The sequence below is a fragment of the Momordica charantia genome, assembly GCF_013281855.1.
Source record: "Momordica charantia cultivar OHB3-1 chromosome 6 unlocalized genomic scaffold, Mcharantia_2.0 BLBB01000006.1, whole genome shotgun sequence".
NCBI classification, from domain to species: domain Eukaryota; kingdom Viridiplantae; phylum Streptophyta; class Magnoliopsida; order Cucurbitales; family Cucurbitaceae; genus Momordica; species Momordica charantia.
In genome coordinates, this window is record NW_028275164.1 from 20334993 (window position 1) to 20347104 (window position 12112).

At 37.0% G+C, this 12112-nt stretch overlaps 1 protein-coding gene across 1 annotated transcript in view; it reads left to right on the plus strand.

Annotated features, from left to right (window-relative positions):
• The first annotated feature begins 11192 nt into the window (after positions 1-11192).
• The window catches only part of LOC148210899 (uncharacterized), a 32488-nt gene continuing 31568 nt past the window's right edge, over positions 11193-12112 (plus strand). Inside the window, 1 exon segment of the mRNA XM_088125237.1 lies at positions 11193-11547. Within this exon segment, the coding sequence (XP_087981363.1) occupies positions 11193-11547 (355 nt within the window).

Consider the following 12112-nt stretch of genomic DNA (forward strand, 5'->3'; position numbering starts at 1 on the left):
CAAGCTCAAACGAGCATTCGGTCCAAAATGGGAGCCGATCCAAGATTGGTGAACCCAAAAGAGGCACCATCTTGAGGGGGCATGTTAAGGATCCCACATTGATTAAAGAAGGGACTTAACAATGGTTTATAATAGACATGGGCTACTCCTCTCATTGCCAATTGGTTTTGAGATGGAATCCCATGAATATTGATATTGTATTCACTTAATGTATCATCATCTTCTAACTCATTGGTATCATCATCTTCGACATTAGTTGTCAAATTATCCATAGAAAAGTCTCCATATCAATGGGACTAGGATCAACGTCTTCGTTATGTAGTGTATATGTTTCCAAGTCTCTCGATGTCCTCACAATTATTAAGCATAAACCAGTGAACTTTATCCAACTCTAGTTGAGATAGCTTAACAAATTCTCTACCTCGGTCGAACTTTTTGGTTGAATATTGAAAGTCCACTGTCATTGCTCGAATTTGATAAAGTGTTTCATTGCGTTCATGTCTGTTAAACTTAGTTTCAATTCCACTAAGGTATAATGAACAAAATGTCAATGATTCATTGACTATATATGCTTCAGCAATTGAACCTTCTGGTTGTGCCTTGTTTTTTACGTACGTATTGTTGATGTAGAAATTTAGCCTCTTGGATCTCACCAAATTTGTACAAATTTTCTAAAATAAAGGGATTGACGAGACCTGTAAAATAGAATAGCACTAAAGATCGGCGTGGCTCTTGCCACACAGGCTCCGATGCTTAAGTTAGAATTAGAGAAGTCGAGTATAGAGAGTAGGATATTTTAGCATAGTAAAGAGTAAGAATTTGTAGCATACCTCAACTATAAGTAGTTTCTTTCTATTTATAGAGGGAAAAACCTAATATCACCAGGATATTTTATCTAAATATAGGGAGAATCTTGAGGCCATTATGATATATTAATACGATATCTTTTCCTGAATCTTAAGGCCATCAGGATATCATCTCCTTTTCTATTCCTTAAATAACAGGAATTTGAATGGTAGAAAATATGGATTTTCGCATCCATAACATTAGCCCCCACTCTCAAAGTTGAAGATATTAAGTTATTTAACATGTCAGACTTCTACTTTGAGAGTATTTTGTCGTTCATGGGTTGGCTATTTTTATAGAACAGCCCCCCATATCATTTTGTCGTAGTTGGCTGTAGTCAAGTCTCTTGGGCTCTACCATACGGTTAGTTTTAACCGTTAGATTTTGGCTTTGGGCTCTAACTTTTTGCTAGGCTAGTGGTATCATCATTGGGTTTCTAACCTATTTGGCTTTTGCCCATGGTTTTATACCCCACAGTTTACTCTTGGGTTTCTAACTTAGTTGACTTTATCCCTTGAGTTTAGTCGACACCCTTGAGTTTCTAACCTAATTTGGCTTTTGCCAAATGGTTTTATACCCTGAGTTTTGTTGATTGGTTTGGCTGGCCAGTTTTCTGTTTTAACTTTGCTGGGCCTATACGCATGCCTTTTTCAATACTTTTGGGATTCTCTTCCCCGATTTCACTTATTGGCTTCCAGTTTATCGGCTTGCTCCCAGATCTGTCCCAGTTCGAGTTCTTTAACCATTGTGACTCAACGGGTCCCACTTGAGGAGGTTTTGTTTGGGCATCAAACAAAAAATTTTCTCAAGTATAAAACATGGGAAATAATTAAATTACCTCAACTTTGAAGGTCATAATAGAATTAAATATTACAAAGAAAATTACATATAATGCTTAAATAAAATTGAAAATAAATAAATAAACAACAGGCTTAATTTTTTATTTAACCATTCATCACCTTCAACCATTTCGAGCAAGAATAATTCCCAGTTACCTTCCTCCTCGGATGGCATTTGTCGTCAATAGAGTCTTGTTGACTTTTCTTGGAATTCATGTCAATTGCATTGGCCTTTAGATCTTAGTCGTTTCCCACAGACGACACCAATTGTTGATGCAGAAATTTAGCCTCCTGAGATCTCGCCAAATTCGCACCAAACTTGTTGAATAAAGGGATTGAAAAGACCTGCAAAACAAAATAGCATTAAAAATCGATGTAGCTCTTGCCACACAGGCTTCCATGCTTATGTCAGAACCGGAGAAGTCGAGTATAAGGTGTAGGATATTTTAGCATAGTAAAGAGTATGGATTTGTAACGTACATCAACTATGAGTATTTTCCTTCTTTTTATAGAGGGAAAAATCTAATACCACTAGGATATCTTATCAGAATCTAGAGAGAATACTAAGGCCATCGGGATATCTTAATATAGGATATCTTCTCTTGAATCTTAAGGCCATCAAGATATCTTCTCCTTTTGAATTGGAATTTGAATCATAGAAAATAAGGATTTTCTCATCTGTAACACGTATTGCTGGAGAGTTCTTAAGCTCCTAAAATAAAAAAAAATTAAGTTCGTAACAAAAAATTAAATAATCATTGAAGCTAATATTATATAACTTTCAACGGGATACATCCAACTATAGCCAATCGGTCCAGCAAGCTTAGCTTCATATGGCAAATAAATAGCTAGATGCACCATTACCATTACATGAGAAAAGGCTGGTGAGAAGATCCTTTCAAACTTGCATAAAATATAAACGATACATTCTTGTAGATATCAAGATCATTACCTCTTCTAGTTTTACTGCATAATACTCGGAAAAAATTAGACATCTCAGCAATGGTGTTACACACGTCCTTTTACATATGCACGAATACCAACTGGGAGGAGTCGTTGAAGCAAGCTGTGATGATCAAGACTTTTTAATCCCAATATTTTTCCATTTTAACATTAATACAACAGGATATATTAGATGCAAATCCACCTGGCAACTTTACTGTCTTCAAAAATTTTCAAAAGTCAATTCTCTCTGGCTGTGAATATAAGAAGTATGAGGCTTATAGTATCTATTCCCTCTACGTTGCAGATGAAGTTCTTTTCTTATTTTTAAATTAGCTAAATCCAATCGCGCTTTCTCATTATCCTTTGTTTTTTCAGCAACATCCATCAAAGTACTCAAAATGTTATCACATATATTCTTTTCAATATGCATAAGTACATCTAATTTATGTCCAACTTTCAAACTATACAAATATAACAGCTGGAAGAAAATACATATTTTATTCCAATCTAAATCATGTACAACTTTCTTCCTCCTCTTTTGAATGGTTGGATATTTTTCCAATGTTGATAAATTTACTTCATTTTCCAATTGTCTCAAGATGTCAACTCCTGTCACAAAATTCGGTGGAAGTCTATGTTCTAGTTTTCCATCATGTAACCTACTTCGACGCCATATGTGGTTACAAGGTAACCAACGACGATGTCCCATATAACATATTTTATTTTTCAACCTCATTGATGTAGTATGCTCATTATAAATTGAACACGCTTTATATCTTTTTGTACTCCAACCTGGTAAGTCCGCGTACGTAGGAAAATCATTTATAGTCCATAACAAAGCAGCATGCATATTGAACCAATCTCTAGTGTGTACATCTCAAGTTAGTACACCATCATGCCACAACTATTTTAACTCATCAACCAAAGTTTGTAAGTAAACATCAATTTCTTTTCCTGGAGACTTAGGACCCGGAATCAATAATGCCATATAAAAAAAGGTTGTTTCATACACTTTCATGGTGGCAAATTATATGGAATTAACGTAACTGGCCACATACTGTCTGTAGTACTCCTATTTCCAAAAGAATTAAATCCATCGGTAGTAAATGCTAATCTAACATTACGAGGATCTTGTTCAAACCATGGATACTGCATATCAAAGTTCTTCCACGTTTTAGCATCATCTGGATGTCTTAGAACTCCTTCCGTCTCCACACGTTTATCCTTATGTCACCTCATATCAAATTATTTTAGCCTTTACCGTCATCCATCTTATATCTCAATTCTTTACATATTGGACAATGCTCACTATTTGCGTGTTCTTTCCAAAATAATACACAATCATATCTACAAGCATAAATTGGCTCATAACCTAAATCCAACTGTTGAAGCATCCTTTTAGCATCATAATAAGAATTGGGGATATTTGTGCTTTGTGGAAAAACATCTTTTAATAGTTGAAGTAACATACCAAAAGATTTATTACTCCAATGATTAGGAAACTTGATGTGCATAAGCTTCACTAGAAATGATAAAGATAAAAACTTTTTGTACACCCTGGGTATGTCTAGGTTCGTCTAGCAAGTCGTTTAATGGTCGTCTAATATTCTCATCTCCATTTCTAACCTCATCGTTAGTAGAATAAATCACTTCCATAAATCTTGTGTCTTGAAGATCATTCAGTACTTTAAACATTTCATCTCTCTCATCTTCATGTTCAACAGAGTTATCAGATTGGTTGGATCTATTACCATGTAGAATAAATTCACGAGTAGATAGATCACTTTATTCTCCATGACATACCCACTTATTGTATGTTGTAGAGATACAATGTCTAAACAAATAGCATTCCATTTCATAAAGGGAACGAAATTGACTGTTGCGACAAACTTTACATGGACATCTAATCATACCTTCTTCTTTAACATGATTTTCAGCCGCTGCCTTGATTTGATGCCATTTATATATTCTCTGCTTAATCTATCGGGAATTTGTATCCAGTTTCTATCCATGGTCTCTATCAATAATACCAAAAAGAAAAAAAGAATCAATTACGTCACTAACTACGAAAGCAATATACTTATTCAACCTATTAAAACAATGTATCATTTGGAAATTTCATAGGATTTGTTTCAATTTCAAATATATAATGGAAATGAAATTATACAAAACTTACTAGGAAATTTGTTCTTCCAACTACTATTTCAAACTAAAGGCCGACAAAAAGGCATGTTGCTTAAAAGACCCAAGTAAAGAAAAGAAAGAGTAAAATTTATATCTCAAGCAAATATAGCAATCAATATCAATTAGTACACTAGTTTATGAAAAAAACTTCCACATTTTTTCTTTAAAATGATCTTAAAAATAAAAACTTATCAAAACTAAGTAACTCATGGCCAACTCCCAACATAAATTATAATTTTGTCACAAATGAACAAAAGTTTGGGCTTTGAATTTGAAGTACATTTTTCCCTGTTATCTCTAGTTGACAATTTATCGACAAAAAGTTTGGGTTTTGATTTTGAAGTTATTATTCCTTGTTATCTCTAGTTGACAATTTATCTACATCTATAGGAAGGGATTTGGAGATCCAAAAGACTAAAGCCGTGAAATAAAACCAAAGAACTTACTAAAATCCACTGGAGAAGACAAACTTATAAATAACTTAACTAAAATTCATGAATAATGCAAACTCAAGATTAGTACAACTTAACTAAAATTGATGAAGAAGGTGAAGATTAAATTTGAAATAGTTTAACTAAAATCCATGAAGACGAGCTCAAATTAAAATAGGTTAAAATAGCAGCCATGTTCAGTCCATTTCCCATACTGGTAGTCTTGTTACCTTATTTTAACCAAAACTAATGATAACAATCCTCTATTATTTCCTTTTTAAGCAGCTTCTCAATCTCATCAAATGAAAGCAACCCTCCTGCTATCATTTCCTTAATATAACAGTAGTCCCTTGCTGTCACTCTTTGAAATTTTACTCAATTTTGTCTTCAATGATCCTTTACACCTTGTAAAATGCAATATTTTTTTAGTTCCCATACTTGCTCTATTGAATTATTATCTTTAGTTTATTTTCTTAATGGTTACTAATTATTTGTGTTTATTTTCCTAAAGATAATTGAGTTTGTAATGTAGCATAACTAACATATAAACCAGTTTGTTGTACATTTTGAAATCAACAAGAAAAACACAAATTTCTTTCCTCTTTCCATATCTTAGTCTTAAGTTATTATAATAAAATTTTGACATAACTAAATAATATTTTTTCCCTTTGAAATTAACAAATTGAGTTACATTAATTAGAAAATTAACACAAGTTTCTTTCATCTTTCCCTAGCTTAGCATAGACTGTTATTGATGTGATCATAATGGACTCTAAGCACCAAGACTCCACCTACACCAACAAGGAGGATAGGTAATAACTCTCCAAAAGAGAGTTATTTGGGTGAGATTTTCACATATCTTAGCTAAAGATAGCCTCATTTGCACCCAATTTACACTAAGTCTGCATATGAAATGTTATAATGATATCTCCCTCCTCAACTTTGCTAACATTGTTGGAATATCTAATTTTGGGCGCTTTGTTGCAGCATTAACTATGCAACAGTATTGGAATAAAAAAAAGAGTAGAAATTGACAAGCTGACAGTGACATAACTTTCCTCAGGGAGTTACCACAGTAAATCAAGGAATCACCTAGAAGTGAGAGCTGGGGCCCACGGGATTTGTTTGTTGCCTTACAAACAGGACGAGGTATAAAAGCTCACATTTAAGGAAGCCTCCATACATCACTCCACACATCACTTCACCCTCACTTCAAGAAAACTTCACAAAAAGAGTTTTGAAGAAATCAAAAGAATAGAAAAGAGCCTACTGAAGCAGACTGACCAACTTAGAGCTGAACCCTTCAGCTCCATCTCTTCATCCTTGGTTTCATTTTGTATTGCATTTTCTTCTTGTTGTTTTCTTGCTTCATTCTATGACTATGCGTAGCTAAGCCCATTTGTAAGAGGGAAATGTTGTGAACTCTTTTCTTGGGCTGCAAATTGTGCTATTAGTGTTAATTATGAATGAATATTGAGTTGAAGTTGTTTTTAAAGTTAATTTTCAGCATGTTTGTTTACCATTGTTGGAATATATCCTTGTTAGCTCTTGAAAAATTGTAATAGGGAGTGATAAACTTCAATTCATGCTAGAATCTGCTTGTGTTAGATAGTGGGTACTTAGGAATAGGGCTCACCTAGCACGGTTATAAACTGATACTCTATGCTGTTGAGTTTGTCTAAAATCCTTAAAAGCAGAAAATCTGGGGTGTTTGGGAAGACTTCATGTCTATTTGGCCAATATTTCAACATTGTTAAGTTATAACATCGTTTATGTATCCCAGAAAAGGTCACGTTAAAGTTTCCCCCTTACCCTCTTAAAAGTTAGTGGTAAACCTTTTGATCGCATAATTTATTCCTAAAATTAAGTGAAGTTGAATTAAGTTTAGATTAAATGCATTAAGTGAACACTGTATCATTTATTTCTTTTATTGCTTTTTTTGTTTCTATTGTCCAAAACACTGTGTTTACATATAGCTTTCTTGCGCTAAAATTGAAGTGTTTAGTGAGCAGTCCTTGTGGATTCCAACATTTTATTACTTGCTACGACAATGGTGTATACTTGCACATAAGAAACACAAATTCATTCAATAATAGGCTTGAAGATAGACCTCACAAAATGAAAGAGACTCCATTGGACCCAACAACAAATTTTAACCATTTTGAAAGCCAATGAAGAACCTACTAGGGTAAAGAGGAAGCGAGAAATGGAGGAGAAGCCAAATGAGTGGCCACACATCAGGGACAAGCCCATCTAGAGGCCACCCGCACGCATGCCAAGCCAGGCGCACGCCAACGTATGAGTGCACCCCTACCGTGCCAATCTCCCAGCGCGCCCCTTGCAGCGTGCACCCTTGCCGCTCTAACCTCACAGCGTGCCTCGCTTGCCCCTGCACGCCCACGCGCCCGCACGTTCATGTCTGCCAACAGCGCCTATGCGCGCACTATCTGCCGCCCCCGCCTGCATGCCCCATGCCAATATCGCCCTCGCATGCACCCACGCATACGCCTTGCTAACCTCACAAACGCGCCCACGCCCACGCCTTACTACTTTCACTTGCCCATATGACACGTTTTCATTTAAGAGAATACCTTTTGGATTGTGCAATGCTCCAACAACGTTCCAAAGGTGTATGATGGCAATCTTCTCATACCTAATTGAAACAGTAGTCGAAGTATTCATGGATGATTTCTTTGTCTTTAGGAAAAGCTTCAGTGAATGTCTTGAGTAATTTGGAGCAAGTATTGAAGAGGTGTGAGCACACAAACCTGGTCCTTAACTAGGAGAAATGTCACTTTATAGTGCAAGAAGGAATTGTTCTGGGCCACAAGGTTTCCAAGAAGAGAATAGAGGTAGACAGAGAAACTGCCACCACCTACATCAGTCAAGGGAGTTTGGAGTTTCCTTGGACATGCGTGTTTTTACAAAATATTCATCGAGAATTTTTCTAAAATCTCTAAACCTTTATGTTCGTTGTTGGAAAATGATAATTTTTTTTACTTATCTTCTGATTGTTTGCAGGCATTCATCATATTGAAAGAAGCACTTGTCAAAGCTCCCATAATGACAACGCCAGATTGGAGCAAACCATTTGAAGTCATGTGTGACGTCAGTGACTATGCAGTAGGTGCTATGTTGGGATAGAGGAAAGGCAAGCTGATTCATCCTATTTACTATGCTAGCAGGACGTTAGTGGAGGCTTAACTCAACTGCACAACTATTGAGAAGGAGCTCCTAGCTGTGGTTTTTTCTTTTTAAAAATTCATAGCCTACCTAATTGGAACAAAGGTAGTTGTGTACACAAACCACGTATCCGTTAAACATTTGCTAGCCCAAAAGGATGCAACCCAAGGCTGATAAGATGGGTATTGCTACTGCAAGAGTTTGACCTAGAAATCAGAGATAAGTAGGGCTTAGAGAATCAGGTAACTGATCATTTATCCAGGGTGGAATTCAAAGGGCTAGTGGAAGGAAAGAATACTATACAAAGACACATTCCTTGATGGGCATTGCTAGCTGTGACAGAGAAGAAAAGAGATCCTAAACTATGGTTTGCATATATGACTAATTATGTAGCCAGTGGAATCTTTCCACCAGACATGAAGAAATAACCGTTGAAAAGATTTCTCCATGACAATAGGTTTTATTACTGGGATGAGTCCTATCTGTATAAGTTGTGCAAGGATCAAATTATACGTAGATGCATGGACAATACTGAGGCATTGACAGTGCTGGAGCATTGCCATTCTACTCCATATGGTGGCCACTTTGGAGGATAGAGAACAAAAGCAAAGATTTTTCAAAGTGGATATTACTGGCCATCAATGTTCCAAGATGCGTACTCATATGCGAAAAAGTGGAATAAATGTCAAAGAGTGGGAAACATTTCTAATAGGCTCGAGATGCCCTGAACTTTATCCTAGAGGTAGAACTTTTTGATGTCTTAGGCATATACTTCATGGGACCTTTCCCACCATCAAATCGTAACCTATACATCCTACTTGTAGTAGACTATGTATTTAAACAGATGGAAGCTCTATCGTGTGTAAATTGTGATGCAAATACTGTCTTAAAGTTTCTACATAAAAATATGGATTTGGAACTCCTAGAGCTCTCATCAGTGATAAAGGCACCCATTTTATCAATAGGGTCATGGTCACGTTGCTTGCAAAGTACAACATTAAACATAAGTTATCCACGACGTATTATCATCAGACAAATGGACAAGCAGAGATGTCAAACAGAGAAATCAAAGGCATACTATAGAAAATGGTGAATATTAGCAGAAGAGGTTGATCTTTTAAACTAGATGACGCACTATGGGCTTATAGGACAGCTTACAAAACTCCAATAGGAACCTCACCGTATAAGCTAGTTTTTGGGAAAGCTTGTCATTAACCATTGGAGTTAGAATAGCTAGCATTCTGGGCAGTCAAGTAGCTAAACATGGATCTATCAGTAGTAGGGGAGGTAAGGAAATTCCAGCTTCTGGAATTAAAAGAATTCAGAAGGGAGACCTATGAAAATGCAAAGATATACAAAGAAAAGACCAAGGTGTGGCATGACAGGAAAATAAAGCAAAGAACATTCGAGCAAAGAGTTTCCTGGAAAGTTGAAATCAAGGTGGTCGAGTCCATTCACAGTAGTGCAAGTGTATCCCCATGGAGCTATAACAATTAGAGAGGACAATACTAAAGGGGAGTTCACTGTGAATGACCAAAGATTGAAGCATTACTGGGGAAGAGAAGTGGTGAGACAAATGGGTTCTCACCGGCTAAAGTCAACCTGAAGAAAAAGGAAAACATAATAAAATGGGAACAATTCTTAACTAGCTAAGTTTCCCTTTGGTTTAGTTAGTAGTAAGTTAAATTTGAATTTCTTTATGATTTCCAGTAAGTTATTTCCAGTAAGTCTATTTTGAAGTTTTTGCGTTATTTTGTTTTAAGTAGGGAAAGTAAATTTTGAGTCACCAATCGAGAAGAACAAATAAGCTTAGGGAATGAAAGGATTAGTGGTGATGAGGACAGGACAACTCTGATAATGTTGAAGCATTGTTTAAAAGAATCGAAAGAATGAAGGTTAATTATGAGGAGAGAATAGCCGTTGGAGGAGAGAGAAAAGCATTTTTTCTTTTCTTCAGATAAACTGTCAGAAAAGAACATCGGGCTAGAGATTGTCAAAATTACCCCAGCAACAAATTTCTCTCTTCCTCCAAATCTTTGGAAAAGCAAGGAATATGTTTTTAGGAAAAGACAAAAAAAAAAAAAGAGGGAAATTTTTTAAATTTAAAAACTCTAAAAAGGAAGAATGTGGTTAAGTGGAGTAGTTGAAGAAAAGCAAGCCATCAACTAAAGGATTTGGTATCAGGTTTGTTTAAAAAGGAGAGAAGCTTAAGCATCATTTTATCCTCATCTCGAAACCGTAATTGTCATCTCCTTTCTTCATCCTCTTCAATCGCTCTCCTACCCAGACCTCACCATAGCTCACGCTCCCCTTCAGTAGCACCATTCCTACAGCACCAGCATGTCACCATGCCTAGAGTAAAGTCTAGGGTGATGAAAAATAAGAAGGTAATTTCTCCTCCTAGCCTCACCCCATCTCATACGCCTGAAAAATCACTGCAAAAAACCCGTGAAAAATCTCATCCTCCGCCAGAGCAGCAACTAGAAGAGAAATTGTAGTAGGAAGAAGTTCCTCCGCCCTCAAAAAAGAAAAAGCCAGCAAAAGGGGGCGAAAGCCTACCAAGCTGAAATCGCCACCAGAACCCATCGAAGAAGAAGAAAGAGTTGCCCCGGAGGAAGAAGTGCCCGTAGAAGAACAACTAGTGGAACATGAGGAAGCTTTGCCTGAAGAAAGCAGCGAAGATGAAGCTCCAAACTTCTCCCCCGAAACATGGTAGGTGGTGGAGGAGTTCATCCAAACTCTATTAGAAAATGAGCAGGTGCTCATGGGTTTCAGTAAGTGGGGCTTCAGTAAGTTAGGTGAGCCAAGTGGAGTGAAGGATACAAGTCACGAAGAAGGAGCTAAAGAGCTCCAGAGTGACAAAGAGGAAGAAAAAGTAGTCCCTGTGCCCACAAGGAAATCACCTAGAAAAAGAAGGGCATCACCCAAGCAACCAGCTGGTAAGAAAAAGAAGGTAAAGGGCGAAACCGCCAAGGAAAAGAAGAAAGAAGATGCCCAAGTTAGAGGGAAGGGAAAAGAAAAGGTCGATGTAGGAGAGTCGAAACATGAGAAGTTCATTGATGCTGCAGCATCAGAACGATTTGAGGAATTGAAAGAGAGAAATCAACTGGGCGAGAGAGGTTTCCCAACTGACTCCCCAATGTCAGACTATAGTTAGCACCGTCAGAAGCACGAGTGGCAAACTTTCTGTGCCAAGCCCAAGCCTACAATTATCCTGCCAGTACAGAAGTTCTATGCCAATCTAAATCCTCAAAACCTGCTGGAGTGATGGTACGAGGAAAGAAATGTCTGCTGGAATGCCGAAGCCATCAATGAGGTATACAATCTATTTAGTTATTCTCATGCCACCTTTAATGAGATGTTGGCTGCTCCATCTGAGGAGCAGCTCAATAAAGCCCTGAATGCATAGGAGTAGATGGACTTAGATGGCAACTATCCACAAGGGGAGCCTGAACCTTCCTCCCTCCCTACCTCAAGCCTGAAGCGAACGTATGACACCACCTGCTCAAAAGCAAGCTCATGCCAGCTACATGTGATGCCTCCATCACCAAGGAAAGAGTTCTCCTCCTATTTTTCATTATGGAAAGCCTTAGCATAAACGTAGGTCAGCTAATTGAGAAGGAGATTACTGGCGTGGAGAAAAGGAAGCAGGGCAATCTATTTTTCCCAAATCTCATCATGGAG